This window comes from Colletes gigas, unplaced genomic scaffold, assembly GCF_013123115.1.
Source record: "Colletes gigas isolate AHSC1104 unplaced genomic scaffold, ASM1312311v1 Colletes_gigas_Sc00017, whole genome shotgun sequence".
Classification (NCBI taxonomy): domain Eukaryota; kingdom Metazoa; phylum Arthropoda; class Insecta; order Hymenoptera; family Colletidae; genus Colletes; species Colletes gigas.
Window position 1 is genome coordinate 1,478,066 of NW_025106646.1, and position 16,187 is coordinate 1,494,252.

The following is a 16,187-nucleotide window of genomic DNA, read 5'->3' on the forward strand; positions in this document are numbered from 1 at the left end:
ATTGCCTTCCCCGCAAACTTCCAAGCAATAAACAATATATACCCCATTTAATCGTCTCGCTTCGATATATGCCAGCCAAGTGAATGCGACGAATAAAAGTTTATCGGATAGAACTGTCATGCACATCGTCGTCACACCTTACCTTCTTTGTTACTACTGCTTCCTGTTGGCTGGCAGAAATCGTCGAGATCTCGTTCGCGGGCACAACGCTCTGTTCCGCGGTTTCCTTCGCCGTCTCGGCGTCACGATGTTCCTCCGGTTTCTCCTCGATGACCTCTTGCCTCTCGATGATTGTACCAACGTGCACTATGTCTTCGTCCACCGGTTCGTCGGCTTGGCTGACGGAACAGCTAACGTCGGCCGTGTGGATACCGGAATCCTCGCGATCCGTATCATTTAGGAGCTCAGCGGACGAGGATGAGGCTGGATAACGTCTACCATAATCCAGCTCCTCTAGGCTTTGCACTCTCTCGAAAGTGTCCGGGCCGCTCGAAGCGTCCGCATCCAGAGAGTCCAGGCTTCTGTGGAAGGCGGTCCTGGGCACGCGATACTCCGAATCTGGCGACGAGCTTCTCTCGCTGGGAGTGGAGGTGTCGATTCTGTTCTCCTGATCCCGGAAGCAGAGCGAGTGCTTGCCAACGAAGGATCTCTTGTCAGCTGATTCCTTGCTCCTAGCCGCGTCCAGGGCGCTCAGACGATCCTTTATCGTCCTGGCGGACAGTTCTCCGTTGTGTCGCGACTCGTGAGCGGTACCCGGCGCGGATGACTCGTCGCTGCTACTGTACTTTTCTAAGGTGGACAGTCTTTGTCTGACCGGTCTGACCGTCTCCAATTCTTCCGTGCTCATCTTACGATGAGCCAAGCTCTTGCTCTCCCGCTCGGAAGCCTGTTTCTCCAGATGGGACAATCGTTCGCGGATCGAGCTCATGTCGCCCGACAGTCTGTTCATCGTTTTACCGGTCTTGTCGCCGTTGTCCGGCTCGTGCTTCTGCTTCTCCAGGTTCGAGAGTCTTTCCTTGATCGATTTCGTCCCGGCGAAATCGCCGGAGAGCCTGTTGTTCGTTTTGCTGTCGCTGTTCTTCTGCGACGCTTTCTCGAAGATCTCTCGTCTCTTCAGTATGTCCACCTTGACTATCGGCACGGTGGGCTTGCTGTCGTCGTTCAAACTCGTTTTCGACGCGTTCGTCGACGACTTAGCGTTCTCGAGCTTCGCGTCCAAACTGGCCAACGATCTTCTCGGTATGTTCTGCGACACTCTCGACACATAACTGCGAATCGCACCCTCGTAGGTGTACTCTTCCGGTTCCGGCGAGCTGGTCGTCGCCGTCGTCGCAGAATCGTACTCCTGGTTGTTGTGATTATGGTTGCTGTGGAACCCATTACCGAACGGTTTTTTCGTGATCGTTGTCGATGTTGCCATAATCGCCGCCGACGATGGCGTCACGTCGTTGCTGATCACGTTTTCACTTGGCACGGTGTCCAGGTCCGAGTGGTTCTTCTCTATCTCGCTGTCTCTGTCGCTCTGAAAAATATTTATAAACAACTTTCGTTCAGTAATATAGTTATTATTGACAGTGCAATATGTTTGGGGGTAATCTACAGGATTTAAGAAGACTATCTAAAACACTAGTTGGAAAGGATTAGTCGTTGCAAAAGAAAATTGTAAAGAATACTCTGCAAGTTTATTTGAAACATAAAACCACTTCTTGTCAAAATCACCCCTGGAGTATCAAACTAGAATTTAATTTTCGAGTTACTCGGTGAGAAAAAAAACTGCATTTTTGTCCAGGACTGGTTTCATCCCCTCATGTTTTATGTGATGTATGAACTTATACACAATTCCTTTGAATGTAATCAAATGCTTTTAAATTTTCTTTATTAATATTTTTCATAAGTGATTAACGTGTAGAGAAAACAGTGTCGAGAGAAAAGACATTTTTTAATTTGATTATCAGAGCAACGAATTTTAGTTTCCAGTTTAAGGAACCTATTTATTTTTTAACTGACGTACTTACTAGAAAAGGATATATAAAAATTAAACTGTAGTTACTAAATAACATTCAGAAAAACGTGTATTAAGTAGGGGGTTGGAAAAACTTTCACCATCGCTGTCTAATATATAAATGACCTATTTTATAATTTGATTAAGAAGAACTTAAAATTTGTCGAGTTCTACTAGATAGAACAAGCTTTTATTATATAGAACAGAATAAGGTTTCACTCATACAATAAATGAATATTCGTGAACAGAATGACAAGATCTACAAGTGTGGAAAGTTTCAATAAGATCGATGACCGAAAGGCCTTGCGTGGGCGTTAAGGGGTTAAGCAACGATGAGAAAATTTGGACGTAAAGTACGAGTTATCAAAGCAGGTGTTAATCTTACCAGGACACTGTGAGTGTCATCGTGAGTGTCGCCGCTAACCGAGCTCTTGCCGCTGCTGGTGCCTATACCAAGGTCGCTGAGGTCATTGGCATCTTCCTCATGGTACATGGCCAAGCTGATGCTTAGTTTGCGACCCCTATTGCCCCTCTCTTCCATCATTTCCGAGAAAGTCTTGCTTCGACGACGCTGCCGATCGTGTTCCTCCAGCTCGAGTTTCTTCACCTCGACCACCCGCTCGATGATGTGTTCCTGACGCTTCCTTCGACTGCTCTTCCAGTTGTCCAAATTCTACGAATATAGCAAAAGCAACCATTGAGTATATCGTGCAAAGCACATTTTACATAACACAATAACCCAGAAAGGGGAAAAGTTACGGAGGGTTTGCACCCCTCCTACTTGAAATTAATAATTTTATTTTTTTAATTTTTAGAGATGGGATTCTCGAACTCTCGAATTAGCCTCCGCGCCTCTTTTTAAAATTCGCCGTTGTTTTATCCTTTGTGAACAATATTTACGGGGCGGTAAAGCTCGAAAATATAAATTGCATTTTTCCAGGTCAGAAATAATTCTACTCAAAGTTTTGAACGCTAATTCTTCTTAATATAAATGTTCTCTTGTTTCTTCGTTACAATGCACATCTGTATTTCTCTTATACAGGGTGTTCGGCCACCCCTGGGAAAAATTTTAGTGGGAGATTCTAGAAATAAGACGAAAATCAAGAATATCAATTTGTTGATTGAAGCTTCGTTAAAAAGTTATTAAAAAGTTAAATTAAAAAATTTCAAATCGTTCTGGAAAAATTATTTTTAGATACAAGGGTCAATTACAATCATTTTTGGTGAATACACATACCCCCGAAATCCTATCCACTTTCGAGAAAAAAATTCAGTAAGTGGACAAATTTTTCGTCGAAATTAAAAAATTTCAAATCATTATAAAAAAATTATTTTCGGTTGCAGGGGTCAATTATAATCATTTTTTGTGAATACACATACCCCCGAAATCCTACGAACATTCGAGAAAAAAATTCCTTGACGAAAATATAATTTTAGGCCAGAAATGTCACCACGAAATTTCATGCGTATCTTTAAAACATTATAACTCCTGAACGGTTTGGACGATTTTAATGTTTCAAAATGCAAACTACGCGTATTTTGGTGCAGAATATGTAGACATTCCAAAAATATTCGAAAAGTTGATGCTTGACTCCGCAAAATGAGAGAAACCCCATAAAACTGCTACAATTTTCAAACAGCCATAACTCCTACAATAGTGAATAAATTAGAATGAAATTTTTTTCTGATCTAGTGCTCATGGATACCTATAAAAAAGTATTAAACAAAATTTCCGTAGGACGTCAAACAAATTTATTAAAAATGAAAAACGAATTTTTAAGGAAAATCGACAGGGGGCTGCTGAAATATTTCGACGAAAAAAAAAATTTCAATTTGTTTTGGAAAAATTATTTCCGGTTGTGGGGATCAATTACAATCATTTTTGGTGAATACGCATACCCCCAAAATCCTCCTCACTTTCGAGAAAAAAATTCTTTACCAAAAATATACTGTGTGGCCGGAAATGTTTCTGTAACTTTTTAACGAACCCTGTATAATATCTTGTAGTGGTTTCAATGACGTGTATAACGAATAGAAGTACTAATCAGAATAATTTACGGTATATAAATAAAAATATTATGTAGATGGTAGAAGACAGCATGCAATAGATTTTATAGGAGTGAACAGATTACTAATCTTACCGATTGCCAATCTTCCGGATCGTCGCGGACCTCTTGTTTTATTTTCTTCACTTCCTGGACCTTTTGCAACTGTTCCTGAGCTGTGCGATACAAGGAACATGGCCCAACTTTTACGAACTGAAGAGGATTGGTTGCTTGCTTAGGAGGTGTTTTCAAGGTGGTCTTTAATTTTGGCGGCTCGTGTGTGATCTGGAATTACAAGCAATTCGCAATTAATTTCGCGATTTCTTTTTGCAAATAAATACTTCCTATAAAATGCAATGACAATGCTTGGTCCATTTCTTAAATTTTTCATGCTAAGACTACAATTACCGAACAAATTAAAGTTCATCGGACCCATTAAGCTTTTAATAATGGTTTTTAATAATTATTAAATAATAATTTAAATTGTGTCTCCAACAAAATCAAAGATAGATTAATAAACTCATATTGTGTGGAACTAATAATGAAACTATGTAAATATGTTGTTTCTTTCTATCGTTGAATGAGCATCGAATATCTAAATTAGATTAGTCACGATCGATTATTAAATATTCTCCACCTTTGGTTTTATAATAGAATTTGATATTCGCTGTCAAAGGGTTGAAGAATTACTCGAGTGAAGACGTAAAAAGTATGGAATCGAAGACAATACTGTTCTTATTTCTTTGTTAAGAGAACTCTACTCGACGGTCTCTTGGGATCAGCCTGCGTCGACAATTTCTTCGTTAAGAGGGTGTAGTCCTCGCAGAATATAATGGTGTGCCCATCGTTTCGATGACCACTTCAGAAAGAATAGGTCAAATGAGGACATTGACTGGCGAAAGGGTTGGAAGTACCACTACGGTGTAAAGGTGTAAGTGGCAATATCACTTTTCACTTCCTCGACACAATTCTGTTTCATATTCTCCAACGTGAAGAGGAAAGGAAAATTGCAATTCGCTCCGTGCAAATATACTTGAGACACGTGCAGTTTGAAAATTTTAACAACGACAAATCTAAATCAAAACGTAAGGTACGCGAAGAACATTGCTGATTTATGTATTACAACTATAATAAAAATCTACTTCATATTAGACATTGATTACCGATAAACTTAACTCGTTGATTATTTAAAAAAATCATCACAAAAATCATAAGAACTACATTTGTGAAAATTACCGTAATTACTTATGGATTCTTTACTTATTAGTTTAAGAAAAAATGATACTTTTATTACGATTCATAAGAAAAAGTATCTATTCTATGCAAGACATTCTTGCTATACGTTTATGTAAATTATACGGTATAGAAAAAAATGTTTCAAATAAAAGTTGAACAGTATGAAGGAGGGTATATAGTACGGTAATTAATTTTTTGCTACTTTGCATTTTTATCGTAATAGGAACCCTCAGTTTTTAAAAATGAATTCATTAACGCTTTGTGTCCTGAATTTGGTTAAAGCATGAAATTTAGATTCTCAAATAAATTACCCTCTATTGTAAAACACGTTCAACGCGACTGTTAACACGACTTGCAAGACAACTTATTTTACGACGGCAGGTCATATTGGTGAACACAGTCCTTAAATGTTAGACATCGTCAACGCGAGATACCAACTAAGCTTGGAGAAGGTAGAAGTCGTACAGGATTGTTTCCTAATCGTTAGATCGTACATGGTAATAACATAGCATGGCTAACTCGTTCGCTGGATTTAACGCCACTTGCTTATTTTCTTTAGCGAGCATTAACAAAATATATACAGAGGAATGTATTATTAAATTTTGTTCCAAAACGAAACCTTTAAATTATTTCGTAAAAAATTAGAGATTATTTAATTTTGTCGCAAAGTATAACAACATTTAAAAAACTTTAGTTGGAAGGGGGGGGGGCGCAAATTAAAAATTTTTTATAAGAACTTATGTTATAGAAGCAAGGATTCGAATTAAAAATACGAGAGGACGTAAGCGATGAGGTGCAGAAAAACAGAGTGCACCGTGAAGAAACATAAAGACGAAGAAATAAGAAAATAATCAGTCTCTCGTTTAACGTCAATAGCCGAGCGAAGCCTGTGTTACGGCATCGTCAGCTAACCGGAAGCGGAACCACGCTTCTACGGTATTAACGCTTTTCAAAAGCGAATATCGTCGCGAATGGTTGCACGGTAGTTAACGACGATTGTCAAGCGAGTCCTCGGAAAATTGCATTCTTTTGTCCCTTTAACCCTTTCATGCGCTGCGAATCCGATAGAAGCGTTGCCAATGACGCCATTAGAATTCCTATCGTATAAATCGCCTATTCTTCCTACACTTAAATACATTTCATATCTCGAAATTTCCTTACCAAAGACCGTAGTCGCTAAAGAACGATTGCAAAATGAAGTTTCTTCGTCGACATTTTAGAATATTAATTCTATCTGTTGATTTAAAAATTTTAAATCAATTTACAATAGAAAAATGTATCCAGAACTAAATATTTCCAACCACAATATTTAATTAAAAATAAATTTCTTCTATTACTTAGCAATTTTTTTTACAAATATGTTAGATTTCAGAGATCTGGAAATAGAAATAGTGTAAGGAGGCATTCTATTGTAAATTTTCTAGAACTCCTTGTTTATTTCGTCTTTTTTTAGATCATGAAAATGATAAATATTAAAAAATCTAGAGCTCAATACATGACCATCGGTTAATTATACAGGGTGTTCGGCCACCCCTAGGAAAAATTTTAATGGGGGATTCTAGAAGCCAAAATAAGACGAAAATCAAGAATACCAATTTGTTGATGGAGGCTTCGTTAAAAAGTTATTAACATTTAAAGTTCCGCTCGTACTGAATTTTTTTCTCGAAAATACGCACGATTTCGGGGGTATGTCTATTCACCAAAAATGATTGTAATTGACTCCCTTAACCGAAAATAATTTTTCAAAAACGATTTGAAATTTTTTTTTCCGTCGAAAAATTTCACACCTTCTCGAATTTTTTTCTAGAAAATGGGTAGAATTTCGGGGGTATGACTAATGACCAAAAATGATTGTAATTGACCCTCACGACCGAAAATAATTTTTCTAGAACGATTTGAAATTTTTGAATTTAATTGTTAATAACTTTTTAACGACGCCTCCATCAACAAATTGGTATTCTTGATATTCGTATTATTTTGGCCTCTAGAATCCCCCACTAAAATTTTTTCCCAGGGGTGGTCGAACACCCTGTATATCAAAATTATAATGTCTCTGAAATAATTCAGGAATTAGAGAACAAAGACTAGAAAATAGATTTTCATCATGTACAAGAACTTTGTAATGCAAATTATGAAAATAAAATGAAGTTCTTACACTCTTCAGTAAGATTTATCGCAGATTTAATTGGAATTCCCATAGAGTGTCTTTTATGCCCTGATTGTCAATAGGCTATATTTTTATTAATAAAATGATTCCTTTCAACTACTGAAACTTCACTTTTACTTATTATTCGCCTTAGCATAATATAGTATGGTTAAAAGAACTATTTTCTTTTCTTGTGACTTTTTAATAATATGTGCTGGATTTGTTTTTTACAAACGACTATGAAGTTTCTATAAATATTTAATGAAATAAATACTATCCACCTCTCATTATAAATCTTCCACTAGTATCCAGAGACTCGTTTCGATCCCACAGAATAATAACACACGATATAAAAGAAAAAATATTACTCGCCCATTTATAGTCACCTTAATGAAATAAGGTGGGACGACGTACTATTCGATTTAAATATTGATGATGCGGTATCGTATCTATACGACTGGTTACACTCATTAATTGAATCTTACGTACTGACAGGCATCATTAATCACTCGTTGCTCTTTTTATTTATTTAACGACTTCTCGACAAATAAAAGCAAAGGGGCAAAATGTATACAAAAGAGGCGCATTAAACGGATTGAAAGGACGGGGCTCAGAAAATAAAATTGTTTTACAACCTAATCCAAATTCATTTCGTTCAATTTGGTTCACGAGCGCGTAATTTCGTAATTTAATTAAAAGAGAAAAAACGACGCCCACAATATATACGAACGAATCGCGCTGCACCGCGATTACCTTGCACTCTTACATTTGCGTAACGAGTGTAAATTACTGTCTGAACATTGCCATGCTAATTATGTTAACCGTTAGACGACCATTCGACTTTTTTCACCGGAAAGTACGTAATAGGATCAATGGCTGACTCCAGCAAGAAAAGTGGTGTGCTTTCTTGTCAGGAAATTGTAATATTAATTTATTTATTAGCAGGATCACGGATCAAGCAACGTCACTTATTAGAAAAGTATTGGCAATACTTTGGAATAAAAATATTTGTAAAAATAAAAGTATCTTAAAATATCAATGTGTAATGTTTGGCTGATGACCCTTGCTAGTCACATTTAAATTGTTTAAATAAGATAAGTGCAATTTTGTCACAGAGCAATTAAAGAATATTTAGTCTAATAAAAATTAGAATAAACGTTTCTTTATTTTAACTTTTTTCTTATTGCAGATGACACGTATATTAATTTATGTTTTTTGTTAATGCAATGTAAACCCTGATTTGATTGTGTTACTAAAAAGTAGTATATCGGAATAGTAAGAACCCATAATTCACAGTATATCAGAAAGTAACGGTCACTGGTTTCATTTACTAATATTTGAACAGGTGTATTCATCGCCAGGTGTACTAAATTTGATATACAAGACAGACTCAGTGAATCGAAAGTGATATATTAAAAAAATCTTGTGCCCTAACAGCGATGCATTCTCTCATATCACACATGTACACAAAAGTAACTCAACTTTTCATCCGGTAATGTTGAAAGTACCAATGTCCAACAATATTCTAATCTAATTGTACGCTAAAGTACCAAGCAGTGATTTTTTGGATCTTCAACAACAAAGTGTTAAAGTAGACACAAGGAAAAAGTCGGATAACAGTTGTCAAAGTTTCAAAGTTGAAAATCAGCGCGAAGAATTACGAGCACCACAGAAACGATTATTTTGCAAACATCCACGAAACAAGTATAATCGAGTGCACTCATCCATGATGAACTCGTTGTCTATTAAACCTATAGCTTCCTATCACTATATTTCCCTGAGCTCCGCAACGCTCCAAGATTCTGTTCGTTTATCAAGAAAATGGAACACAATTTCCTGAGGCATTCATGAAATACGGCACCCTTCAACGTCCCCGACTCTTATCTCTTCCTGTTAGAACCGTTCGAAGGCTTGGTTTACGATACAAACATCTGGAACGTATTATTCTCACGAAACATCTGGACGCACGGTATACGAAATCGATTAACTTTTAGTCGAGCATCTGTGTCACCAAGTGCCTGGCCTGCAGGATTGCGTTATTGTCGCCGAACGTTCCAAATAATTATATTTCGCTTCTCAATCTGGCCTCGATAGCGTTCGACGAGTCATAAATTCATGAACTGACACTTGAACCCTCTTTGGACTTCAGTCTAGCTGTACTCGACACAGAAATTAACGACAATTGCAAAGTGGAAGTGCCAGAGGGGCTGAGTGCCAAAGATAGATAGGATGCTGCCATAATTAGCTTTGATGATCCTGGCTAAGAGCAATGTATCGGTTAATTGAACAGAATATATTTTACTTGATATATTTGGTAATCTATTTTTTTGTGATAACCTTAGAATGGCACAGTGCACATGACACATATGTATTTTCTTTATATTGAAAACAAAAAGTTGGTACTGATAGACAATACAACTTGATTTACAAATCAATCAGCGTAGAAGCTTTTCCAGCTTTTCCTTCTTTTCCACGTTCATATTAGTACAGTAAAAAGAGAATATTCCGGACCTGGCTCTAACGGATTGGCTCGAAAAACAAAATGTTTTATCACATCAGCCTCTTGTCAAAGAAGTGGGAGAAGGTTATAGAAAATGAAAGAAAATATTTCGACCCAGTATCTTAGTTTCTTCGGATAAATGAATATTTTAGCAAAAGAAGACCCTCAAAATTAATTCTTAGGCCTAACGTTACCTTCATTGGTATTTTAAATGTAGCGAAAGTGTTGAATCTACTGTGCATCCGCGAGAAGGTGACTAGCAAAAGGAATGCGGGTCTGATTGGTGCCTAGATCCCCACTCTAGCGTAGAGTTTGTGGTTATTGGCTGAAACGAGAGTGGGGATGGGCGAGCCAAGCAACGAGCTAGCCAACTTCTCGCCTATGCACAGTAGATCACGTAAGTAATCAATGCTCGTGGAAGGTGTAAATATATTGTGTACTCGACGCGAGTTTACGGGTGCAAAATCCTCGACGCTCTTCAGCAATCATCGCTGATGCTTCCAGGGAGAACGAAAAATGCGGAAAGGACACTCACCATCCTCTCATTTCGCCGCTCCGTGGCGGCGGCTTGCGAGGCAGGCATCCTTCGTTCCTTCCTCCTTCTCTCTCTTCTTCGGGGGAGCTCCTCCTCTTCAGTGTAGAACGACTCCTCGCACGGTCGGGCCCATCCTACGCCTCGTCCCTGAAAACAACAGGAAATCTTATTAACTGACGAACTAACGGGAAACGGACGCTCTCTCGGTAGCAGAGACGCGTCGACGCGATTTTCTGAATCGTACACGCTGTACAAACGATAAAAACATCGATATAATAGCAAATAAAAATATATGACTCTTTGCATATTTCTATATTTTCTATATTTAATTCAAGACATTTAACCGTGTATGTATTTTTATGTTTACAAATTAAATTTTTTCACATAAAGCCTGTATAAAAAATGTCATATGTGTCTACTTTTTTATCATCTTTCTTCTAATATAATTCCTTCGAAGATAGCTGAAACTTAAATTATAATATCGTATCACTTAAGACTGAACTTGTGTCATACCTGAGGGGTTAAAAGAAGAAAATGTTTTATAGATACTACATGGTAGATGCCATCTAGAGAATTAATATACAAAATCTTGGAAGAAAATATCAATGCACAAGTTAGAGAAAAAATATACAAATGAACTGACTTTATTTGTCTATTAAAAGGAAAAACCTGCCATTCATTTATAATATTATTGCATTTATTTAAAAAGAAACGAAGTAACGAGTCTGAGGAATAATATCATATTTTAAATTTGTCATAGAAAAACATACTGCAGTAAAATTTGTAGAATAATAATGTAGCAAACTTTTTTGATCTTAGGTGAAATTTAAAGTTAAATAGAACAATTATATACGATAATTGCCATTCTTTTAGTTACATAATTTAGAAATACACTACGCTTGATCAAAATATATTCCCTTGCGCTGCTGCCTGACAATGAAATTGAAAAGATTTGAATAGACGAAGGAGAATGAGTCTGTTCAGAGGGAAGACAACAAGAGGAGTAATTAGGTGAAAAAAGCGAAGAAATTGCAGACTGTAGTCAAAACTCAGAAAAAGGATATATCGAGGCTGCGTAGACGAACAATAGAAATGAAAAGAAGACGTTTCACAATGGGAGGAATACTCGATACAAAAGCAACCCGTACAAAAGAGCAAAGGCATCGGAAGAGATAACGAGGAAGGTGGGGAACGAGAAGTCGCGGCAAGAAGGTGAACAAATAACAGTTATGGACTAAAAAGCGATATAAAAATCGATGAAGCAAGTATCGAATGCCGAGATCGTTAACAACATTCGTGGAAGACCGGTGCAAAAAGGCTGCATTAAACGATGGAAGCGCAAGAAATTGTATTGCAAGAGAAATGATAGCGCAAGTCTGGAAAACAGACGAGCGGAGAAGAGAATTAAATTACATAAAGTAACTTTGAAAAGTATTTAATGTTTCGACGAAGCTTGGTAGGAGATAACGTATAGGGGAACCGAGATCGAAACAGGGAAATGGGCCTCGTTACAGAACACTCGACTAGGAAAAAGAAAACGGTCGAGAAAAGGGAAGAGAAAAACGCGAAACCTGGGATTAAACTGGTTCGGACTCTCGACAGGCGTAAAACGATATCAAAGGTTCTCTCGGTCGTGGAAAATCGAGCAGCAGAACAGAATTTTATCGGAACGGCGAGGAAGTAGACTCTGGTCGACGTCATTAATGAACTGCTTAATTTGCGATGTTCTACGAAACGTTACGTTCGCCTGGTAATTAAGAGGACGATTGTAATAATGATTGACGTTGCGTCGATGGCGCGACAAGTCGTCGGAATTAATGCTCGAAAGACGATGATCAACGATTCGCGATAAATCAAGAAATATATTACGCTCTTTCATCTTTTTGACGAACCGAGAAACGATATCACGGTTTCTGCTACGTATCATAAATCGAGACCTGCGTCAATTAAATATTAACGATGACCGTTGCTTGGATTTTAGAGACGTTGACAAATTTATGAGATGGTGCAAGAAAATTCAGATATTTTCAATGATATAAATATAATCAGTCTTGGATATTTTAAATATTTTATTTCTTGTATATTTGTCCTTAGAGTCCCATAAGTTAGAAGCGTTTCTTTTACTTTTATTATAAAAACAATTGCATTTGGTATTGTTCAAAGAGAGGAGAGTTTAAATACATTTTTAAACTCCCTTAATGATGTAATAAATTTCAGTCTAGTAATAATTATCAATCATAATTAAAATATTACAGTGTTATGAGTTCGACAACAGCTGCGTTGCAGATAACAAAATTTTTGCGGCCACCGAAACTTTCGCACGACGATGTACATATGTACGTCTTCCGGTCCTCTTTTCGCTAGACTCTCACACATATCGTTCGACGAACAAATATTATTGCAGAGTGGCTATGTTTGCGCGATGCATCCGTTGCGAAGGTTCTATTTCGGACGCAACCTCAGCATTCGCGATCAGCTGAAAGCTTTTCAAGGCTGTTGATTTTGGAGCGTCGATGAAAAAATCGAGCGTAACGCCATTCTTCCACCAGGCGCGTAGAAGTTAAGAATACCGAAAAAAATGCGTGTCTAAACTAGCAACATATGGGCTTCTATACGTCAATTTCTAATTCAACAAACAGACAGGAACGTCTGTTAACGTAAACGTTTCAACGTGAAAGGGAAGTCGTTTAACTTTAGCGAAGAAGTGTTTGTGTTCTTTATTATACTTCACCGAATTAATTTCTTCGCGACGATAATCAGGAATAAAGAAAATTTAAATTAAAGCATAATAATGGATCATTTATTAATGTAAAACATAGTCATTTTTAATTTAATAGGCGTTAGTAGTAATGGAAAAAATTAATTTGAAAGAAAAGTGTTCGAATAATGCACAACGCGTTAATAATAAATCTCTGACAACCCAATCCTCACCTCAGCGAACGTAAAGTACAGCGAATAAAATTATTCATAAGATGATTAAACGCCATAATTAAACACCAGTGAGGTTTGTGCGTAAGCTACGAAGAAAAGTAGTCACGATGATTTTGTACAAATTTCTCCATACGCTTGCCTCCATATAATAAGGCAAATTGACTATTTATTAAGGAAAAGTGTTTACATAATGACCAACACGACACAGTACGCCTGCGGGAAAATTGCAAAAATGATTAATCTATAAATAGTAGTAGCCAGGAAATTAAAGAAATCTCTGAAGGATAGCATGGATAATCGATAATAGCTCTCAACCCGTATATCGCTAATCGTTGAGAACGAGAATATGCAAAATCATGTCTAACCGTCCACGAACTTATTTATTCACGTAGAGGAGTGGTCATTACGAAGGGGACGTCGTGGGAACAAAAAAATGACACCACACCCTTAATTGTTTCATTTCTTCAGGAATCACGTCAACGTTTCCGCCATAAATCTTTGTCTCCTTTCCATAGTCGTGTTTCCATTTGCATTTGTGTATATTGAATTTCTCCGCTGGACGATATTAGACAGTGACTCACAAGTTTGTTCTAATAGAACCTGAATATTCTCTCTATAAATATAGTCTATTTCCTAATTTAAAACATTTAGAATGGTATTTTTAAACCTTTCGAAATATATTTTACAGTTGTTTAATTTTAAGGCAAGAAGCATAAATTGTCGACGTTTGCAAATGAGTAACAACCATAGATTTATTATTCCACAATAAATCTTTATCTTTCTCCATAGTTATATTTTCATTTCCATCTGTGTACATTGAATTTCTCTACTGGATGATATCAGACAGTGATTCACAGATTTGTGTAAACAGAGCATAAATATTCTCCCATTTAAAACATACAATAGTCTATTTTTAAAGTTAAAACATTTAGAATGATATTTTTAATCCTTTCGAAATATATTTTACGGCTGTTTAGTTTTAAGGCAGGAAGCCTAAAATGTCGATGTTTGTAAAGGAACGCCAACCAAAGGTTTAGATCGAGTAATATTCGCGTGAGGAAGTCGTGAACGGAATACTAATGCACCGCCACTCGAGTGATTTCAATGCGTGGTTAACAGCGCGATCGCCAGGCTCGAAGCGTTAACGTCTTAAATAAATCTCGAACGATATTCTACCCGATTTAGATCCAACGTTTTAGTAACATAGTACAGTACAAACATCAGAAATAATTTTTGATTTTAATTTAGAATTAATATGTAATTGCTTATTTGTTAAATTTGTGTGAGACTTATTCTGAACGTTTAAAATATAGTTACCCGTGGTAGGTTTTAAATTAATGCAACTTTAGGCATAAAAAAAAGGAATTTATAAATAAATGACGGGGACTTCCAAACTCAGTCCTTTTATTCGCAAACTGATTTGTGATCGAGTTTCGTCTATTTATTTCGTTCCGAAAAATTTGCATCTCCTCCGCGAGATTTACAGTCATTGCATTATTCCAATGAACGCGTAACTCCATCGTCGGGCGATTTACTCTTCACGATTCAATGCATCCAATTCGTTGAATGCATGGATGATTCCGTTGACCGTAAAAGTTTCCCAGTATCGTGTGGCTACTGTACCATAAAACTCAATGTTAAACTTTGCATAAAATACATCCCTTTGTGTTCCACGATGAAAACGAGACGGCTTTAAAACGTCCCGGTGACAAAGATCCGGACATCAAAACGTTGCCTCGGTCACTTTTAGTACCATCAAAGAAATTTAAGGACGGGAGGGCAGCACTATAACATCAGACACGCATCAAAATTCTAAAAATACATTCACTCCTGTCATTTATGATTATATTTAAAGAGTGACAGATATTTATGATGAATATTTTTGTGACAACTGAAACGAACTAGCTTTAAAAATAGTAATTCGCTTATTCGAATAAATGGTCCCCTAATATTTTCAGTGGTGCAGTCTTGATTGCACTTCTTTTTAAACTACAGATCGAAACCAACAGAAGAACTGTTTTCACCATTTTATGTTTTCTTGTGCAGGTTCTAGATATGAATTTTTATCAATTTTAATGGCTTCAAGAGTACATATATTAAAATTGAAATAACCAAAAATTTAATACGTTAACCTGAGTGAAAGATACACAAAAAATGTCCTTTTTATTCCAATGGAGATTGTCTAAGTTTATTAAATTGTAGAGATCGTGTTGTAAGAGGGTTGAACGTACTACGATTGTTACAATACAGGGTATTGTAACATTTAGGGACCGATTAGAGGAAGCTGAAGAATCGACGACAATTTAAACCATGATGCCGACACGCTCTGTATCCTCTGCCCGATGGTACACAGAGGCAGAATCGAAGAGAACGATCAAAGCCAACAAGAATGTCGGCGGAAATCAGGATATCGATACGGGTACGAACACTTCGATCCAGAACGCTTACGTGTACGCCTTGATATCGTCGTAAATCTAAACTACATTCAGAGATTTTATCGATTTTAAGCCTCGCCGTGTAATCGTCACAGTTTATCTTACTTGCGCGCCAGATCCTGCGGTGTTAATTGGCTCCGCTGATTTTGCGCGTCGTGGCTTCCCGAAATTTATATTTCCTGTTGCAGGCTGTCGCCGATTCCCTCCGGCGATCTCAGGGCTTTGCGCTATTTCCTCTAACTACCGATCGCTATTAACAGCAATCAACAGAACCAGTGTAGAACGCCTCTAAATTAAATGGCTTCTTTGTTAGAAAAGTTTATCGAGTTCCTCGATAAAATGTTGGAGCAAAAAGTG

At 37.1% G+C, this 16,187-nt stretch overlaps 1 protein-coding gene across 8 annotated transcripts in view; it reads right to left on the reverse strand.

Moving 5' to 3' along the window:
• LOC122400381 (LIM domain only protein 7-like) overlaps positions 1-16,187 on the reverse strand; it is a 199,706-nt gene that overhangs the window by 24,020 nt on the left and 159,499 nt on the right. For all 8 annotated transcript variants that reach the window (XM_043401826.1, XM_043401824.1, XM_043401819.1 and 5 more), the window contains 4 exons: positions 10,465-10,611; positions 4,144-4,332; positions 2,388-2,675; positions 143-1,522 (listed from right to left, as the gene is read on the reverse strand). In XM_043401826.1, the coding sequence (XP_043257761.1) occupies positions 143-1,522; positions 2,388-2,675; positions 4,144-4,332; positions 10,465-10,512 (1,905 nt within the window). In that variant the 5' untranslated portion in view covers positions 10,513-10,611. The remainder of the gene's footprint in view (positions 1-142; positions 1,523-2,387; positions 2,676-4,143; positions 4,333-10,464; positions 10,612-16,187) is intronic.